The sequence below is a fragment of the Centruroides sculpturatus genome, unplaced genomic scaffold (assembly GCF_000671375.1).
Source record: "Centruroides sculpturatus isolate CEXI.00-Female unplaced genomic scaffold, Cexi_2.0 scaffold81, whole genome shotgun sequence".
Taxonomy (NCBI): Eukaryota; Metazoa; Arthropoda; class Arachnida; order Scorpiones; family Buthidae; genus Centruroides; species Centruroides sculpturatus.
Genome location: NW_019384371.1, coordinates 113,367 through 136,084, shown reverse-complemented (window position 1 = coordinate 136,084; position 22,718 = coordinate 113,367). Strand labels below are relative to the sequence as shown.

Below are 22,718 nucleotides of genomic sequence, written 5' to 3'. Positions count from 1 at the left end.
TATAAATTTGTGGCACGGACAATGAAAAAGGTTCGCCATCCCTGTACTATACGATTAAAAAAATGAAAATAGAGCAGTCACCAATTATGCCGGGTAGTCAGATGCTGTGAGGAGGAGGTGGAGGAACACTTTATTTACACATTCATACAGATACAGACTTTTTACACATTGCAGCAGGTTTCTTTTTATCGTTTTTTAATCGGAGTCAGATTCAGGAGANAAAATGAAAATGGAGCAGTCACCAATTATGCCGGGTAGTCAGATGCTGTGAGGAGGAGGTGGAGGAACACTTTATTTACACATTCATACAGATACAGACTTTTTACACATTGCAGCAGGTTTCTTTTTATCATTTTTTAATCGGAGTCAGATTCAGGAGAGGCTACCGGAACTCCTCTTGTTCCATCCTTTGTTTTTTGGCAGCTGGCTTCTTGAAAAACATGTCCAAGGTGGTTTGTTTCTCTCTCTCTTCTTCAACACCTGTCGGAAATGACGGGCAAGGGTGTCATTGTAAAGATCATTGATCCTGTTGGCCTCAGCTGTGTTTGGATAATGTGTGTTGGTAAACTCCTGAACCTCTCCCCATTTGACATGGAAGTTTTTGTCAACTTTCACTCCTTCTGATGATGTCTTGCTTTGTTTCAATTGAAATCACCTTTGTTTTTTAGAAGCCATGATTTACACAACACTTGAATAAATGTAAATACTCTGCACTGAGGTGATGTACGTAATAAAGAAGAGAGCAAGCTGAGGAAGAGAGCAAGCTGAATCCCAACAGGAGCTCTGTACTTCAGATATACTAATAATATATTATAAAAATAGCAGATTGTCATTGGCAATGGCAAAAGAGTGGAAACATCATTCGCACTTGTTTGCCTCATGTAACTGCAGAACGGAAAGTCCGTTATTCGCAGCGTCCGTTATTCGAGGCGTACATTATATGAGGCACCACTGTATTACAAAATAACGATTTATAAACACACTAATTGTTAATGAAACTAATTTATGTATTTTGATCTTTGCTACATTTAAAACTACGCAAAATTTAATGGAACAGCAAATTTCTTCAAATTACTTAACTAACCAAATATTTTAATCTGTTTGTAAAAACTATCACCTATTTTGACATATTCTGTTCTTGTGGTTATTAAATTAGTAAAAATTTTATAAACTATTTCTTTATTACAGGCACTCCTATCAGTATTCTGAAACAAATATACTCATGTTTGTGTTAATTAAATGGCATTTCTTTACCCACTGATGATCTTAATATAAGTTTAAGGGAGGCAGCTTCATCAATAATATCCCTGGGTCACAGGAATATAAATGATGCCATTGCAGAACAGAATGTAAGTATTGTTTTGCTAATAAAATATTCCATGCTAGTTTGAGTTGCAACAATAAAAAAAAATCTTTATTTTCAACATTTTTATTTAAAGTTAAATTAGTGTTATATAATCTTGTATTAACGGTACCCAGATAAAGTGGTATAATTTTGCAAATATCCTCCAAATTCACAACATATCTTGTGTGAAACTGAAAATTTATGTTAATGATCCAGTCAATAATGTTCTTACCTTACAATATTGTGAGAACATTATAAAACAGCCATTAACATTAATGACTAGTTAAAATTGTTGCCTTTAACATAGAAAATCATATGGTCAAGTATTTTTTACAACAAAGATAAAGAAAGAATTTGTGGATTTCTTTATGTATATAAGCCTTTTATATATATTTTATATAATGATCAAAAAGAATAGTGATGTAACCAAATATCATCATAAAGGAAACACTGGAAATAGACTTAAATTTTTCTAGTCTATTTTCAGTGTTTTCTTTACAATGATATTTGGTTACATCACTATTCTTTTAATATTTTATATAAACGTCATCATCTCAGGGTTCCAACAAATTCAAAGTTTAAATCTAACAAATGGTTCTTTCTATTCTTATCCATAATATATCAGTGAATATGAGAAGTGATTTATTCAAATTATTTTTGTAAAAAAATTGCAACATTTATACAGTATTTTTCAAATTTGCTTCAAAAGTTTATGTACTTCTATAATTTATAAGCACTTTCACTTGAATTAAAAGATTACTGATACAGGTATTTAGATTTGAAAAAATAAATTGGGCTTTTTATCTAAAATACTGCAAAAGACAATTTATATGATAATAAATTTAAAAATTTTGACATCTAAAACTTTTAATTTAAATTTGATATGGATTTACATTTTGAGATATGATTTTAGGTAGATATTTTTGTGTGTATACAATTTTGAACTAATAATTTTTCAATACAGTTCAATTTATTCCAACAATACAGGTGAATAATATTTGCATATTTCACAGATTTTCATTTCACTGAAATTTCTTTATTAGAGAATCTGAAAGTAATAAATATTTTGGGTTAGAAATTTTTAAAACAAATTTCTATGTAAATAATGTAAAACTTAAAATACATCTTTAAATTGCTTGTCCAAGCAAGAACTATAATACGGTAGTTGAAACTTTAAGTAATATTATTGTTAAGTTTCAAAAATGCAGGAATCTAAATATTCATTTAATATTTGAATAGTTGAAACTTTACTCCATATACAAAAAGTTTTTAAAATGTAGTTAGATTAAATTTTATTCATATTTACATGCTCAGAAAATTAATCACGGGTCTGTTTCATCATCAAAAACATAAGTCAAAATTTGATATGCTATAAAATCAATGATTACCAAATTTGCACAAACAAATGTCTGTGTAATGTGAGCTATGTCAAAAATGTTTTGTTAATATTATTTTATTTTGTTTTCTATTAAAATTATGACAATTTTGAATTGCAAAAGATATTTTCTTTACTTCTATAATTGTTACAAATTTCTTTCTTGTTTTTAATATTATTTACTAGATCTTACATGTCAATTTTAAGAGTCATAGCATTGAAGTAAATTTATTTTCTTGAATATAAGTCAATTGAAACTCAAAAATAATTATATTTTATAAATTGTTCTAAGAAAATTTTGAATTAAAATGTGGTTGATGTAGAAATGCACATTTCGTCAATAAAGAAATAGTGCCTAGAGCTACAGATGTAAAGGTATAAATTATTACATTAACTTTTATAAATTATTGTAAAAGTAATCTACTAAACTTGAGTTAAATTTCTTTTTTTTCTATGCCAAAAAAATAAACCAACGAATATTTAAGAGTTTAAATTTCTTCTATGTTTTTCCTTTCTATTTACAATTTTGTATAGTTTAAGCAAGTCCCTGAAGATCTGCAGAAATTTATTTATAAAAATTTTGAAAATTTTTATTAGTCAAGAATATATAGGAGAAATGACTATCAGGCTTTTGATCATCAGAATTTTTATCAGATCCTAGTATTCATTATATTCCTCATTTTCTGATTTCTAACCATTTAACTGTATTTAGTTCTTATCATATCTATTCTCTCTTTTTGCACAAAATAGTGTATTATATTTTACAATACAAATTCCTGCAATCAATCAACATTTTCTTTTGGGTTGATGACTATAATTAATGATTAGTAAATTTATTGAATATGAAATTTTAACATAATCCAAATCAAAAATTTAACTTAAGCTAAAAGTATAATTTAGCATTGATCTTTTTAATTGAAAACATTTTGCATTACAAATAAAACTTTTTTTTTCAGATTTTAAGAATGTTATTTGACCTATGCTTATTCAGTAAACCTTTAAAATTTCATATTCAATTGTATGTAAAATGATATCTAATATTATATTTTAATAAAAAAAAGATAATAAATTTAGGAGAAAACTTAAAAATATCTTATTAAAGAATTACAGAAAATATATTTACATCAGTTACAACACCAGCTGCGATTGTAGTTCCTCCACATCTTAACATAAATCTTCCCAATTCTCGTAGATCCTTATATAATTCTAAACAGACTGGCCGATTTACCTCTAATTCAATTATAGCACTACTGTTTTTTGTTAAACATCTTAAAAAATAAATAATAATAAGTTATGTATTAAAATTTGTTTACTAAATTTATGGTAAAATTTTTTATATGCAAATCAAACTGTTTCAGACCTTGGTTTCTTTTTCACAACTTGGCCTGTGCTTTTATGTAACTGAGAAATCAGTTTTTTCACAACTGCTTGTTCACTCATGCTTTGATAATGAAGAATGACAGGAAACCCTTTAGTGATTGGAATTTCTATTCCAAAAACCACAATTCGAGCTTGAAATCTAGTTGTTACTTGAATTGGATTATTTGGATCACAAGCAATACTTCCAATTGTTATTTTATTCATATCTGCTCCCAAAAGAGAAAGTCCTACATGATCACCTGCAAATGCTTGAAGTACAGAATTTTCTTCTATGCTAATCCCTGAAAAATAAGATGATAATGTTTATTTATTGTAATAGAAATATAGTTTTTAAACATTATTACTTTAAAAGATATAATTAACTCCGAATATAATAAGATAAACCACAGAAATGGATTTAATGCTGAAAAATATATTCTACTACAAAAAATTGATACATCTTAAAGCCAGCTTACAATAATAATCAAATTCTATATGTGAAATAAATAATAATAAAAAAAAATTGCAACATCACAGCACAATATGAGAATCTGAAGTTAAGAGATTCATTTTAACAAATTTGTTAAAATATTTTTTGATAGAAATTTTATCAATCTAAAAATTAAGTAAAAGAAAACTTCCTTTTTCTGTGGAATGAGGACATTTTAGTTCAAGTAGATGTCTCATTCTCTATCCATGGGACTGCATGACTTCTGGCACATGTTGGAAGTGTGATGGGATTTTCTAATACTTCTATTGGATAGAATTCAGTATAAAAGATGAGAGATCACTTTCCAACATACTCTTGCTAAAGCTTATGCCCAATGCTCTCATCCCTCTCCAGTTATCCAGCTCTATCTCAAAAGGTTCTTGCATTTTATTTGTGCACTCAACTTGACTCCATCATCAACTGAAAATGTTGGCATTGATCCACAAATCATAGATAATATAATTTTGTTATGTAAACTGTCTGTTGTCAGGATAGATTTAATAGGTTAGGATTTATAGTCCTCCTTTATGTGAGTATTGGAATTAATCAGTTTTGTTCTTAATACAGTATTTGTATCTCCATTTAATATATATATATGTGATAAATATAGTTTGTATAACAAATATATAGATATACTAGCAAATGAGCCTGACATTGCTCAGGCAAAAAATAACAACAAAGATTAAGATTATCAGATTATTTCATACTTCTAACCCTTCTACTATATTATATTACAAGTTCGGACATGTGCACTGCATATCTCGCTGACCACACGATTGCACCGTGTGATTACCTATCTCGTATATGTACGCTTCTTGCCCCTCGCCACCTGTTGACACCAAAAATATAATGCTTACCTAGATGATATTTTTTAATTTATATGAATATTTAACGGAATAATACACAGCCTATGTCCACCCTGACAGTTAATTCTAAATATTGGTGAAAGAATTTTGGAAATCGGATGAGTAGTTTCAGAGATTACCTCTTACATCCAAACTTACAAACTTTACCTCTTTATAATATTAGTATAGATTCGTAATAGGCATTAATCAAATAATGACAAATTCCATCATCGGCCCGTGTAACTCACATCAATTAGCATTTAAACTAAACCCTCCTAAAATTCTGGTCAAGTTTCTAAATACTTTTCCATTCAGTAGATAGATAATTTAATTGCGAGTTAAAATGTGAAAGAAATTATAAGAGTTCTGACACCAGTTAGGATAAAGAAGGATTCCACAGATCTTCATTTCCTTGTCCATCCTTTATGTGGAATGGGGTTACCCCAGAGTCCCTGCTTTTTCACAACAAGGATACATTACTGAAGAACAGTTTTATCACGAATTTTACAAATAAATTATCAAATTCAGCCTTGCAAATAATGCAAATTGACCAATAAGACATAATTTTACAATTTGCTAATATGCAACATTTGTGATGAAAGTATTCTTCAATGATGTGTCCTTGTACTCTGATATAACAAATTTTAAACTTTTCACCAGAGATGCAGAATATGTCCAATCATACAAATGAGGTTCAGAAATTAAATCAGCCCCAGGAAAATTTGCTGTAAAAAAATATGGTAAGGCATCTCGGCTAAGCCTATAAAAATTGAGAAAATTCACCAAAATGCAAGGAAACTACATGTTTTAAGAGTGAAATAGGAATATGTTTACTTTGTTTCTGATCAGTTGTCATTTGCTGTATCACTGTCTACTTACATGATTATCTGCTTGCAGTAAGGATGAATCAGTCTTACCAAACCATAGTTTTGATTTTTACAAAACAACTGAAACCAAAACAGAGCTTTTAAAATAAAATAAAAAAGAAAATTCATTTTTATTTCAAAATTCTTTTCAACACTAATTAATGGGTGAAATTTCATGCCAACTTGAATTTAATAAAATATTTGCTCATTCCCACATGGAAAACATACAAATTAGCTAACATTTTTAAGTGTGATTTATTATTTAATTAGACAATTCAGAAAAATAGTGGTTTTATCATTTTATAAACTTCTTTTATTTAAAAAAATTCCCCAAATTTTCTGTCAGTCAATAAAAAATCCCCAATCTGTAAATGATGGGTGGCATCATGGCATTGCTAGATGTGTGGCTTAGGGTATTCCCATAGCACATAGGGTATTTCATGCAAAATGTCAAAATAACTAGACTAGGGCTTTTATCACTACTTGCAGCAGTGGTGGTGATAAAAATATAATACTGGGTATCACTAGTATTATATTTTTATCATCACTTTTGGCACTATGCAGCATGACTACTGTAGAGGGAGAAATAAAAATCATGATAACTAAACAAGTTTAATATATTTAACCAAAAACACAAATTGAAACAATTAGTAAGTTTAAGATTAGCCTAATAAATTTTTAATTTTTATTAAAATATTAACATAAGTTTTTATATAAATATTGTATTGTACTGTAAAATAGCATTTATAGAAAAACAATTCAGTTGTGAAAATAATCTGTTATTTTGCTTTGCACAGAATATTTCTGTATGCCATGTGTGCATATGTGTTTTCTAATTGCTTGAAAATAGCAAAAAATTAGGGTTGTTTTTCTGATGAAATCTCATTTTTTTTTCAATAATCTCTCCAAACCTGCTTGAATGAAATCAAGCTTTCAGTATACTAAATCTCCTCTTCACCCTTTCATATTCTAGTGAAATATCATCCAAATCTTTGCAATCCTCACTAACAGGCAATGCAGCATTAATTGCATAGTAAGACTATGTCCAGTTCACTGTTATAAGCAGTTGTCAATTTGCTTAAGTCCAAGCTTTCCTGCTGAACAGTCATTTGCTGTTGAGAATCCAGGAGCCTGCCCAATAGATATTCCAAACTATAGGGCAACTTGTCTTTAATTTCATTTTGATTTCAGTCTTTGTATGACATTAATTTTATCTTCTAAATTCAATTCTTTGCATTGAGCTATTTCTTGATATTCTAGGTGTACTCAGGTGTACTCTACTATAGACAATGATTATCATACAAGAAACATTTCAATAAAAGTGATGATACTGTCCACTGCTTGTCACTTGTAGCAAAAATTAATTGTGATGTAACAGCCTCATTTCTGCCTCTACACGTGAATGTTGAATCTGTAGAACTACAAATGTTTATAAACAATGTTCTTTTGAAAAGAGCAAACTTCTTTCATCAAAATTCATGTGGCACATGGAAAAACTCTGTAAAGTGTCATAGAGGACTTGTTGAATCTTGTGATGGTATGGCACATTCCTATCCAACAGTGGTTCAATGGTGTTTATCATCTGTGAAAGCTGTTCTGGTACCAAACAGCAGATAATCTTGTCATCCTGTTAGTGCTGTCAACTGCCAACCATTGACATCAAAGAAATATTCATTTCACTCATTAATTCTTTGAGCTTTCACCAATGATCTTTCTGCAGAATGCCTCCACTTGACAGACATGCTCTTGGTTGATAGCACTAACAGGATGACAGATCTGTTCTGACACTCAGTACTGGAACTGCCTTTACAACGAACACCACCAAATTATTATTGGATAAGGAAGTGCTGCATTATCACAAGTTTCAGAAAGTCTTCTGTGACACTTTACAGAATTCCTCCATGTGCCACTTGAATTTTGATGGTAGAAATTTGCTCCTTTAGTTAGAACATATTACTGACTGATGTTTGACTGACTGTTGCCATAATCTGTAGAACTGAAAAAAAGCTATTACATGCTGCACAATTCATTTTTTGCTACAAGTAGTAAGCAGTAGACATCATCCCATCGAGTAATCTTTTTTATTGAAATGATCTTCATACATTCACATGCTTTTTTCTTGTTCCACCTCTCCCTCCCCTGTTCAAAATGAGAACAATTTCAACCAATCAATTAAAGTATAAAAACCAACTAATAGATCATGAATGTGCCTAAAAATAAATCAGAAACACTTGACTACCATGCATTTGTAGAAGATATGTTTTTTATAACGTGTGTTCAGATTATGGAGCTGTAATATTAAAAAATCTGTTCAATATGTAAGGTGTCAAAGTAAAGAGATTCAAGCATATGCAAAACCTATGAAATTCAGTCAGCCAAAGAAAAGTGTTCAAAAACAGGTAGTCCACTGTATTATTATTTGCTATTACCTTTCACTGTGGCAGGTTCTCCCGCAGGCATAATCACTACTCGATCACCAGTTTGTACGTAACCGGCTTCGATACGTCCAGACACACTAAAACCCGATCCCATTCCTTTGTACACATCACCAACACTGAGACGAAAAGGTTTTCCAACTGGTCTCTCTGGAGTTTTAAACTTATCTGCAAAGAATTCAACATGTATTGGAATATGTCATAAAATTTCATCGAAGTTAGACTATATACATCTATTAGAATATTTTTTATCTATAAAATTCAAAAAATTGGAAACAATTAAGAATTTTTTAAATTATTAAAATAAATAAAAAATATAAAGCTTTTTCTAAAATTCTAGAATTACAGAATATTAAGTAACAAAAAAAAAGAGGTTTTGTTTCTTCTAATAAGAAAGAATAATGAAATCTAAAAATGAAAATATTAGTTTTCAATATTAAATTCAATCAAAAATTTTATATTTAAAAAATTTTCAGACAATAAAAACACTAAATTTATACAATATAAATAAATGAAAAACATTTTAGAAAAATGTTAGTGTTTTAAATGATTTATGTAATTATGTATTTTTTTATCCAAGTACTTTGAAGAAGAAAATAAAGAATAAAAAATGATTTTAGAGATCATTAAGGTTTGGTAATATAATCAGTTTAATTATATTAAATATTGAGATAAGAGTGTGTTATCATATTCTAAATTTAAGTAATGTTTTTAATGTTTTAATTATATTTTAATAATGCTGCAATTAAGCGTTCAGAATAAAAATAATTATGAAATTGAAATTATAGCATAGATTACAAAATTCAATACTAGTTAAATAATGTATGTGCAAATACCATTAGCATTGATGATAATAAATACAGTCAAGTCTGCATAAGTTGACACCCTAAGGGGAAATGGAAACATGTCAAGTTATCTGATATGATTACTAAAACAAAGTTGAAAAAAACCACAAAACTACAATTAGGAAAATACATTTCATGTACTGTATAAAGTACTACTGTATCTCTCTGACAACCATCACTGGCACAAAAGATGGTTTCTACTCCAAGTACCTCAGCGATTTCCATTGCTCTTTGTTTCGGTATTGGCCCCAAAACAGGAAGATTTGATGAATGAATTTTCTTTAGTCAATGTACCAGAGCATTTTCGACGCCTTTATGGTGACTTTCTCTGGCATTTTGGAGACAGTCACGACAAAGATCCAAGAAAAAGTTTCTTAATATCCTCTTTTTTTCTTCAGAATTCTAACCTATGTTGTTCTTGGAAGGTTTTCTTGTTTTGCAAATTCAGCTTGCAAAGTTTTATTATATTCAAATTCAGATACAAGTTCATATTTTTCATTCGGTGTAAGTGTTGTTAGGTTTCGGATACTCATTTCTAACAGAAATGTGAAATGCTGAAAATAACGCATGAATGAAAAGTGTGAAAGTGCAAAATCAGATTCTGCTGCGACATTAAGCTGTGTGGTGTGAACTCATTTTTTTCAGGAGGGGAGTTGACTTATCGAATGTCTAAACCAGTACGTGACAGAAAAAGTGTCAATTTATTCAGTGGTGACGAATTAAATGGTGTCAAGTAAACCAGAGTTTTTTAACATTAATGCCTATATAAGTAAGCCGGGACTACAGAAAACTGATTACTTAACCAATGGTGTCTAGTTATACCTATGACGACTTATGCAGACTCTACTGTATTCAGTTTAATTTCAAGATTATTTCAGCTGAAATTTAATATTTAAATAGTTAACATTATTCAATAATAAGCTTAACTGTTAACAGATGAAGTAAGAGTTTAGCAGGAGGAGTTTAATGAAAGACAAATATTGTAATTAAAATACTTATTTTAACTTACCAATAACTTCAACAAGACAAGGACCTTTATACCAAGAAGTTAACAATGAATTTTGAGCAGATTCTGTCAAATTTTCTCCTGTTAAACCACTGCATGGCACAAAAGTGACATCGCTTTCCCTAAAGCCTGCTTGTTTAAGAAATACTCCAAGTTTGCAGACTATTTCATTATACCTATCTTTAGACCAGTCCACATTATCTAATTTATTTACTGCAATAGCTAACTGTGAAACACCTAAAAAGATTTTCAGTCATTATAAAGATTATCATTAATTTTTTAAAACAATTTTAAGGTAATTGGGTAAAAACTTTTGATGTAGAAGTAATCATTATGTTATTCCTTTTCTCTTTATTGTTTACCTAAAGATCTTACTAGCATAGTATGCTCCCTTGTTTGACCACCTGCATCAAATCCGGTTTCAAATTCTCCTCGAGTCGCATCAACAACCAAAACTGCAACATCTGCTTGAGATGCACCTATTCATTTTTAATAAATTTATAAAATATTTCAATTAATAATTTATTATTTTAAATATTCATTATACTAAATATTTTTAAAATTTTGTATGTTAAAAAGCCTAATTAATTTAATTAATACAAAAAATTAAGTTTGAAATCATTATTAATAAGTGTAAAAACTGAACTTGTATCATTATTTGTGTAACTAAAATTAAAAATAAATTTTCCAATTTAAAATTTACCATGATTATTGAAAAAATACCCCCACCATCTAGTACTATGACTGTAATAATTATTTTGGATATATTTTTTTAAAGAGTTGATTCAACAAATACAAATAACAATTTGTTAATTCTGTTAATATGTGAAGAAAAATCTTAATGGGTTAAGTATATATATAAATTAGCATTCTAGATGGAAATAAACATATTTCTAAATGATGTGTAAAGGTAAATATATATAAAATATAGGTCACCTTATAATATTTATTAATTAATTATTTTATGTTTAGAAGAATTTTAAATTAGAAAAATTCATTATAAATAACTTGTATTACAAATAACAATAATTAAATTTAATAATATATATATATATATNGGATAGGTTAATATATTTTTTGTACATAATTGGTTATCCGAAAAATAAGTTATCCGAACAATTCCAGTCCCCCAATTGATTCGGATAAACGACGCTCTATAATATTTGTATTCAGTATAGTTGTTATATCTATGTACTTACATTAATTATTGACAAATGATAAGTACTGTCCATATATAATGTTTGTTGTTATTGCTTCTGAAACATTTGTTTATTCTTTTTTAGAAAGCCATTATGGAATCTGAAACAGAATGGTCACTTAACAACAAATTAATTGATCTTTACAAGAAAGATCTTCTTCATTCGGTAAGTTTAATGTTTAAGTTAATCTGCAAATATAATTATAATTCCCGTGTCTACCCAAAGAAAGAAAAAAAGACCTAAATTGCCTTTATTGTTGGAATCGCTGACAATATATATATATATATATTAAATAATTTTATAATCATTGGACAATATTATACAGCAATATCTACATATTTATTTTCTTAACATGATTAAAATTAATGAAATTATATACCTTAATTACAGAAACAAAATTTGTTGTATTAATTAAATTGCTACATTTGCCTAACTTAATGATTAGAAGAATTTGGTTTGGAGTTATAAAGTTATTTATAATACTAATTGCATCTGGAGCAAGCATGTTTGATTTTACAAAATTCACTCTCCGCAAATATATTGCATGGAATTAAGCCATAAAAATTATCTAGTATAATTTTCAAGATATGTATAGATAAAAATTAATTATATAAAACTGTTAAATTAATGAATAACAAAATTATAATTTCAGTAAAATAATAGAAATATTTATTTTCAGAAAGCAAAAACAATTCTTCATTAAATATCTCTTATTTGATGCAATGAACAGGTTTGTGACAAGTTAACAAAATTGCCTTAAGATAACAATTTACATTTACCAAAACTACCTTGAACACAGATAATAAATTATTTTCTAAAATAATTACATTTTATTTTTGAAATTTTTTATATCACAATGCGATTTCAAGCATTTACAAATATTCAATTAGGTTTTTTTAAAATTCTATTAATAACTACATTCTTCATTACTTAACAGGAAAGAAATGTGCAAAAATTAAAGTATTTACCTAACTACATTCAAAAAATTACCTGTAATCATGTTTGGAATAAAATCTTTATGACCTGGAGCATCTAATAATGTAATAACATGATGTGTTGTTTCAAATCGTGATTGAGCTACATCCATTGTAATTCCACGTGTCCTACAAATAAATAAAAATACTAAGTGGAAGTTTGATGGTGATATGCAATTATATTATTTCATATAACAATTACATGAAATTAAGAAACTGTTCATAAATGAATATATTTAATAATGTAAATCAATATTTACAGTTTATTTAAATTTTTTACAGCAAATAATTTTTCTGAATAAATATAAATTTTTTTTCATCACATCATCAAACCATGCTTTTGTAGAAGATAAACACATTTATTCATAAAATACATTGTACTAGTACATATAAACCACAAATTTGTCATGAGACTAATAAATTGTAGTAAAAACATTTTTTAATTTGAAATTTAAAAAAATTAAACCAGGATATACAGGATTAACAATTATGGTATTCCATTTTGTTTTTATATAAATCCAAATTTAATCTGCACAGATCTGACAGCAAATTCTATATCAGATGTACAGAAGATGAGGCTGTAAAGTTTCTGATGAGTCAAATGGTGTAAGAATGCATATCCAATAAAGGTGTCAGCAGCCTATATTTATAAATGGGTCTGTGAATGCAAAGCATTACAAAAAAATCTTATCTACCAAGCCACCTCCAACAATCAAGGAACAAAATCTAAACTGAAATCATCATTGCACCAAGATGGTAAGTATAATATGTTTTTTCTTTATCATTTTTTTTAGCACTATCAGCACTAAACTGATGTGGAAATTGTTGTTTAGGTAAAAAAAGTTTCTATAAGATATCCAGATCAAATGCCTAAACTGACTAAATAACAGTTCTGATCAACATTAAGTTATTGAGAACTGCTGGCATATCACGGACACAAAAATTTCAGAGAAGATGCCTGAAAATAAATATCAAGTGCAGAAATGAATATAAGTTAGTATCACAAGCTTGGTATAGAATACTTAAAGAAACTCATCCATTCTACACCAGTGCTACAAAATTGTTGTTATGAAGTATTACAATCCTACTAAATGAAAAATAACTGTTTGCTGTTTTCCATTACTTGTGTTATTTACTGCAACGACGTGTTGTTCACAGCATAAATAATGTTCATTAGCAGTATTGATGAAGCTGTGGTATGAAACAAAACTTAAGTTCAATTTACTATTATATCTAATAAATTGCATTTTTGGTTTTCTCTCTGTATTTTAACAGCATATGCTATCATTACAAAATTGCAATCACAGTTCAAATTTGCTACTTTACACATTTATTAAATGCTTTTTATTATATATATTATAGATCAGTGGTCTCCAAAGTGGGGTATGCAAAGTGATACTTGGGGTATGTCAATTTTCCCTTCAAAATACTGTGTGTGTGTGTCCTGAAAGAAATGGGCTCACAATCACTTGCAATCATACACGGAAAAAATTCAAATTGCAGGTAGCAGGAAATTTACCAGAAATTATGTATTTATAGTGGAAATTTAGTAAATTTTATTATATTATAGGGGGTACAACTTATAATTATTTTTGTCTTAGGGGTATGAGATCAAAAAAGTTTGGAGATCATTGTCATAGATGATGCACTTTCTATAACTGTTACTGTATAAAGCTAATGTATATAAAGAATTTGTAGCATATTGATTTTAATGTTTGATCAGTTGTGTCTACAACGTAATACAAGAGACAAATCCTCAATATAAATCAACATTTGTATATAAAATCTAGACACCAACCAATGCCAAATTCTATCGGGCTAGACATGGCTATACTACTGAATAAATTATGCAACCAATTTGACACTAGAGGGAGGCGTTAGGTGTCATTTCTTAATAACTTTAGTAATATAGCCATGTCTAGTCCAATAGAATTTGGCATTGGTTGGTGTATAGCTTTATAGTATATTGGGTTTAGCAATATTTTTTTGTTTATGTACATATACATACACACACGCCTTGCTGGGGATTGCAATGGCCAGTTGAGTGCCTTGGGAGGTGTTTACAGGACATGGCTGCATCCCAACTGGTGTTGTAATAATCATTGATGGTTATAACATAAGCTTATATATACAGGAAGGGGAGATCAGACTGGAGGTCCAGGTAGTGTAACTGGCAATGCATCTGCATGGTAATGTATCTGCATGGGTTCAAGTCCTGCTCAGGGCTGATTTTTTCTTCCAATAGTTCTAAATTATTTGAAATTTAATAATTATAATTTTTAGTTAATTAAGTTACTAAGAGATGGCACCCAACACCTCCCTCTAGTACAAAATTGGTTGCATAATTTATTTAGTAATATAGCCATGTCTAGCCCGATAGAATTTGGCATTGGTTGGTGTCTAGCTTTATAGTATATCAGGTTTAGCAATGTCTTTTGTTTGTATATAAAATCAATAAAGTATAACATGAACTTTTAAAAAACCTCAGTTGGTTATTATGTATATATCTAAAATTTAGGTAATTGTTAAAATCCAAAACTTCTTTACCAACTGTTTATTCGAGATAAAACTATTTTAAAAGGGGCATAAAAAAATAACAAAATAAAAACTAATTTACTTCTCTTCGTTTTGTCTTATTGTGATAAATGAATGCATTTTGATTCAATAATCCACATTGTATCACATATTTCATCTTTTTGACAGTCAAGATCTTTAACCTTCCAACAATTTCTTATTTTCTATCATCATCATCTGTAGTTGGTGTTCACAAAAGATGAGAAATTGTCAGAATGGTAAAGATCTTGATAGTTTTATTTCAGATAAACAGTTGGTAAAGAAGTTTTGGATTTTAACAATTAACTAACTTTTAGATATTTGAATACAAGTTAGAGGGCAACTTATATACAAATGTTGATTTTACTAAAAGGTAATACACAAATCCTAAATACTGAGATACTTAAAAATTAATTATTTTGAAAAATATTATTTATGAAAGTTATATAGTTATAAACTAAATATTTTTCTATTTTTTTTAAATTAATAATACTAGCAGGCCATATAGAAAAATTTAATGAAGAACATTAAAAATAAATAAATAATCATTCAATTCAATTCAATTACTAAACATATAACAACAACTAAAAATTTAATCATTTTTAATTTCAGTTTATTGATTGAATGGATATTTACTTTACTTATTTTGTGTTTTCTTCATAAAAGTTTTTCTGTATGGCCTGCTAATGTTATTAATAAAATAAACAACAGCTTCCACTGTATATAGCATAAGCTAATAACGTAGACTAAAAATATGAACAAAGTATGACACCGATATCCAAGATTTTTATCATTAAAAAAAGAAATAACTTACCTTTCTTCATTGGTTTCATCTAAAACCCAGGCATAAACAAATGAAGCTTTGCCCAATTTCTTTGATTCTTGTTCATACTTATGAATTGTTTTCTTTCCAACAAAATTTAATCTGAAACAAAGAAACATATTTACTAAATGTATTCAATATATTTTATATAATTTAAATACATTTATAAGTTTAGTATCTAACAGAATGTCGAAAATAAAAAAACAAATCTGATTTTTAAGAATTTTGTAACACCACTGCTATGTTAATCAAAAAGCTGTCCGTTTGTTTAATGCATCATGCTAACTATATTTATTTTAAACAGTCAAACTTTAAATTTCTTTCAAAAAGTAACATTGTACGAGTTATTTTCCATTTTTCATTCTTCACTATTCAAATTTTAAACTAACTGTTGATGAATAAGTCAAAACTTAAATAATCTACATATTATGCAGTATATATAAAATCTCTCACTATCTGTAGTTGAATATGTAAAGATATAAAATGATTTTTTGATGTTTCTGATGATAGTAACAGCAGGTTTAGGAAAGAGTAAATAATGCTTGAAAAATGAAGATTCATTTGCATTGTATATTTTAGCATTATTCTCTCCATCATCATCTCCATTATTCAGCTTGATTCATTTCCATTTTATTATCAGGCATATTCCAATGAATATACCAGTGGGAATTTATAGGTCTGAAATTTAAAAACTGCAGACCTATAAATTCCCACCAACTGTGTATCTTCCTTAATTTCAAGAACAGAGTTAGATGGATGAAAATCAAGACCAGATATGGAAATCTCAGAGGCAGGATGCTCCAATTAACTAATACAAACTTCCAACTGAAAATGGAAGTCACATAATTTCAATTTTAAAATTCTCAAGAATGGTCTTAGATATATGACTGGCATGACTCTATTGTTATCAGAAAAAGTATTACATACAGAGGCAAGACACTACTGAAATTGAGGGTATATATATTAAATTAAATAAATTTAAAATATGATTGTCACAATGCCTGGTTGCAATTTTTAATCAATGTCACAATAATTTTCACAATGGCTCAAAAAATTATCATATTTTATCTTCACAAATATACTTATTACATTATTATTGCAACATTAATATTGTTAAAACTTTGTTGTTTTTGCTTATTTTAACTATAACAAATTTGATTTTAATTAACTAACATTTAAATAAATTTATATCCACCAAATTTCATAATATTTCAAATTCTTCTATTGTTCATTCTAAAATGTTAAAATGTATTTGTAAACTGTGCTTTATTTTTATTATATATCTTTAAACATTGTTAAATTAGAAATTTTTGTCAATTTTAATTTAATCAAAACAGTTTCTTATTTTGTTTTATAAAGTATTTTATACTTTGACATGCATAATTTTCTTAAAAAATAAAACCTCAAAAAATAGTAATAATAAAATCAGTCAAACTCTTTAATTTGAATACTCTGTTGATTGATTTTATTATGTAAAAAATAGTTTTGAGAAAACTCACAATATATGAAAAAAGCAGTTTGAATTTGTAAAATTAATTAATAGTTACTGATAATACCTGTACAATAAATGTCCCATAAGAGTACTTTTTCCCGCATCCACATGACCGATAACTACCATGTTGATTAACGATTTTTCACCACCTCGTTCTTTTTGATATTCGAGTAATATATCTTTTTCATTTTTCTTCGACCTACAAAATCAATCTTATTAATTCTGATTTAATATCATTGTATTTATTTATTTATTAATATGACAAATAATGTACAGTACATAACCTTTATTACAAGTAATTTATGAAACTTTTACAAAATGAAGATTTACTTAACAAGAACAAATAATACTCTTACTGAAATATAATTTTGTGCAACACACTTAGGCTTTTGGGTGGGTATCACTTCATTTGTCGTAGCTGAGGTTTCTGTAATGACATCTAATTTTTCCTTCTCCAGCAATATGCTATCCTCTTCACAGATTTTAGCTGTTTGTATAGAGGTGGAAACATGGTTTTTCTCATTTTCATCTTTAGGAGTATTCATTCTATACATTAAAATAAGTACTACTGTTTAAGAATAGTTATATATAATCAATTGAAATTAAATGTTTAATGTAATAACTAATATTTTTAAATTTATTGTTATAGATCACTCACTATTGAACTTAATAATATATTGCTATTATATCTATCATAATAATACAGTATAATTTAAATCTATATATATATTTTTTAATAAAAGTAAATTATTTTAAAAATCTTTCAGTTTTAGGTAATAATTTTATGTTTGTTTATATTATAATACAAGACAAATTTACATGTAGACAGAGTGTTACAGCACATCCATGTTATTAAAATTTTGATATTGGAAGTTAGATACAATTACAGAAAGAAGTATGCAGATGTCAGATCAAAAGTTACATAAAGCAGCAGCCAAATAAATTTCTTCATAATAGTAACATTTTCAAACTTTTCTAATATATTTTTCTAATATAAAGGAACTGAGGATAAACTGCAGTTTAAAAATTAAATATATAATTAATTTTATTTGGTTTCTATACTATAAAAATTTTATGAATTGTGATTAGTGATTTGTTTAAATTAGCAATACTTTTTCCAAAAACAACAGTGTAAAACTTATTAAGAAGACATAACTTTTCAAGGTTATATTTTGATTATGTCTTCTTAATAAGTTTAATTAAGGTACAGTTTTATCAATACTCAAGTAATTTTATAATCATTGAATTTGAAAATTGCTGCTCACATTAAGCCTAGTACAATATCTCATTGTCTGCAGAAAATCATTGACACTGTGTTAAAAAAAAAAAAAAAAAGCAAAACATCCTTTATAATTATAGTTTTTGTAATTATGATTATAAAAATAAAGAGGAAAAAGAGATAAAGAGAAACAATGCAAAAAGGCTACAAAAAAGAATATAATAAATATTTTAAATAAGATAAAGGATATAAAAAAAATAGGTTACAAGATTCAAGTGAAATGTGTTTGCTTAAAATAAAAAAAATAAGTGATAAAGATTAATATGAAACACAAAAGGTAAGAATACATCAACCGCTGTTGTGGATATAATAAATGGTAACAAAATTATTGTATAAATATTATTTATGCAATGATTTTATAATTTTGATTAGAAATTAGTTAAAATAATGACTGAAAGGAAAAAATAAAAATTTGTTTCTGTATCAATTCTACAAAAGAATGTTTAGTTATTTATAATAATAATAATGTGCTGTACAATTAATTAACAATAATTATTATTATATATATATATATATATATATATNAAAAAAAATTATGAGATTGTATTTAATGTAAGTAAATATTTAAACAATTTCCAATGTATTCATATTTCTTACAAATTTTAAATTTTGTACATATTCTTTCCAATTAATTATTGCAAAATAGATAAATAAGGTAATGATATTCCATTGATATCAATTGTTATCTTAAAAAATTTTTGCAATATTTATCACAACTGACAGGTTAATTATCTTGGATGTTCAATTAATTAGGTCAAACAAATCAGAATGAGATTAAATAAGTTTGTTCATTGTTTAAAAATTTTATCTCCTAAAGGAAAAATATTTATTCTTTATGAAATAGATCACTTCTAAATAAAAAAATGATAATGATAAAAAACTTCTAAATAAGTGTAATAAATAAGTTTATAAAATTTTGTTTAAAAACAAATATTTTTCAAGATTTCCTGATATATATTTAAGACATTTGAATCCTAATTATGATAAAACTAAATTACTATACCATAATAATTTTCAGGACAATTATAATAACACATTATTTTATATTAAATAGTATTGATTTACGGATATTTTATATTATGGTAGTTCTTGATTTTTAAAAAAATTATAATTTTATTTTTAAAATAATTCATTTCTATTTAGTAAATCAAAATGCAAATTAATATATATACATCAAATAAACAACAATCTCCAATTAACCAGTAACCGGCGTGAAATTCTTTAAAAATCGGCAAACGTTTTCAATTCCCCTCCTGGGATCTTCTTCAGGTTTATTTTTATACCTTCCATTATAACTGGATCCTTTAATTCAAATGTTTTAAAAAATTTGAAACGTGCCATTTTCCAAAAAAAATTTCGAAAGTGGAAGGCATTCACGTGCTATTTCAAATATAATTTTTTACCAATGGGGATTCATTGTGTGCAATACCTCATATAAATTTATCTTATAAAATATATTATGATTTATCAGAATTTTTTTTGGAAAATGGCATGTTTCAAATTTTTAAAAACATTAGAATTAAAGAATCCATATATAATGGAAGGTATAAAAATAAGCCTGAAGAAGATCCCAGGAGGGGAATTGAAAACGTTCGCCGATTTTTAAAGAATTTCACGCTGGTTACTGATTAATTGTAGATCATTGTTTATTTGAAGTATATACAACCAGGTGTGGTGAGAAAGTACAATAAATATACAATAAAATCTACAAGAAATTAAATTTTAAAAAATTTTTCCTGGTTTTCTATGGACATTAAGAATAAAACTTTTAATCATTATAGGTTGACCAGTCACAACAGAGCAGTCAATGACGAGTGAGAAACCCAATATATCTGGATCATACTACCAATGAAAATTTCTGTGGATTTAATCCAGATTTGAATCTGGATCACTCAAAGCATACACTTCAGCTCTCTGAATCATATGACCATCCCAAATAATGGATTCAAATCCAACAAACCAAAAAAATAAATAAATGAACTTGTATATGACATTAATTCATCAAGAATTAACTAGGTCAAATGATGTTCAGTAAATTATCATTAACAAAAAGTTGAGTTTTTAATAATAAAAATCAAGGTAACTACTTCATGACAATTGCAGATGACCTTGAAAAATATGAAACAATGGACTGATGATGTAATATTTTAATTATTATTAAAATATTATGTGAGACTCAGCCATGTTTACTAACTTACAGCCTGACCTAAATTGTTAACAATAGTATTTTATTGATTAAGTATCAAATTTCACACCTAGGAGTTAATCACTCAGCAATTTCTCAGTGGTGAAAGGATGCTTTCACATAACCTTCCGACCTATTATTGCAAAGTTGTCAAATAAATATAGCTACAAACTTATTTTCATCACAGTCGTCACCATTCTTTCTATGAGTTACCGTCTTCACCCGATCCTTAGAAAGTTTTAGTTTTCAACTCATCGCTCAGTGCATATTCTTGGATTTACCTACAAACCATCGACTTACAAACATCTTAAGTGCCAACCCCTTGGATTATTTCATCAGAAATCGAACAAACTAAGTGCTTCTTATTGGGAATTATTACCGATGTCGCCAATTCGGAACTGCTGAACCTCACAAAGACTTACCCAACCTCAAGGTAATTATCACCACACAGCAATTATAAACTATCTCTCTCATTTGCGTATTATACCATCGAAAAACTTAATTAACCTTAAATGTAAAAGATATATAGTCTATCGGGACCCATTAAACTTTTGTTACGTTAACCAAGTTTCTACATGAGTCACTTCTGGTGCGCTGTCTCTCACTCCATCCACCCGAACGACCGCATCCGCGACCGCTCGCGTAACAACCATAACCCTCTCATCCTGACAGAGGTTACACTGGTATCAGTCCTGACAAAAACTAAGACCTGCTGGTCACAATTACATCATTATGTAATTGTGACCAGCAGGTCTTAGTCTGTTATGTAGTTTAAGTAATTATTAACAAATAATTGAATTAATTTTTACAATATATTTGATGACTTCTACAAACTGAAGATTTGTTTAAAAAAGAATAATTTATACAATTTCTAAAGTCAAAAATTAATTATTTTAATTATATACAGTCAAACCTTGGTTTTTGAACTTAATTTGTTCCTAAAAGTTGTTCAAAAACCGATTTGTACTCAAACTGAAATAAATTTTCCCATAAGAAACAATATAAAATGGATTAATCTGTTCCCAACTATCAAAACAAAGCCTTTTTTTACCTTTCCGTTTTAGCTGTATTTCATGCATAAAAATGCCTACAAATGCAATATAACATTATGTATCCATTATATTGTGAGATCAGTCAGGACGTAGATCTTAGTCTATGACACTTACGGCGCGCGATCGTGTGATCGGCTCTCTAACTTTTTATAGGAGGGCGATAATCGCTATATGATCCAAACGGCGACGTTCAGATGCTCGTCAGGATTCCTTGACACCAGTTAATCACACTTATTATATGCGGATTAACACGCGTTTGCGATCTGATTCGGAATCAATTTAAGAGACATTTAAGTAAATTTAACAAGAGTAAATTTAATAATTCAAAAACAAATGAATACAAATAATCGATGAACGACAATTAAGCGACAAGATATAGGCAAGACTTATTCTATGCTAATGCGCGATCGAGAGAGAGAGCTCACAAAATTTGTTATAAACATACAACCTGATTCAGTTGACGTTCGTCTTCTTCTCTGTCTGTAAGGGACACCTTGTAGATAGAGTTCATTTACTTCTTCGTACGGGAGATCAATACGTGCACAAATATAAAAGTATCTTCACTAAGTTCAGACTCGGGACTTAGTCTATGGGA

At 27.9% G+C, this 22,718-nt stretch overlaps 1 protein-coding gene and 1 long non-coding RNA gene across 3 annotated transcripts in view; one reads left to right on the top strand and one right to left on the bottom strand.

The window, feature by feature from the left end:
• Positions 1–1,312: 1,312 nt before the first annotated feature.
• Positions 1,313–13,992, top strand: LOC111614801. Its single transcript, XR_002754991.1, has 3 exons — positions 1,313–1,349; positions 13,277–13,495; positions 13,573–13,992. It is a non-coding gene; the product is annotated as an uncharacterized LOC111614801 (long non-coding RNA).
• LOC111614785 (HBS1-like protein) overlaps positions 1,878–22,718 on the bottom strand; it is a 52,926-nt gene continuing 32,085 nt past the window's right edge. The window contains exons 5-14 of one of the 2 annotated variants that reach the window (XM_023356157.1): positions 17,989–18,153; positions 17,672–17,806; positions 16,107–16,217; positions 12,756–12,868; positions 10,929–11,045; positions 10,570–10,803; positions 8,710–8,883; positions 4,081–4,381; positions 3,844–3,988; positions 1,878–2,393 (exon numbers count right to left, since the gene is read on the bottom strand). In XM_023356157.1, the coding sequence (XP_023211925.1) occupies positions 2,385–2,393; positions 3,844–3,988; positions 4,081–4,381; positions 8,710–8,883; positions 10,570–10,803; positions 10,929–11,045; positions 12,756–12,868; positions 16,107–16,217; positions 17,672–17,806; positions 17,989–18,153 (1,504 nt within the window). In that variant the 3' untranslated portion in view covers positions 1,878–2,384. The remainder of the gene's footprint in view (positions 2,394–3,843; positions 3,989–4,080; positions 4,382–8,709; positions 8,884–10,569; positions 10,804–10,928; positions 11,046–12,755; positions 12,869–16,106; positions 16,218–17,671; positions 17,807–17,988; positions 18,154–22,718) is intronic. The other variant, XM_023356149.1, reaches the window with a different exon arrangement.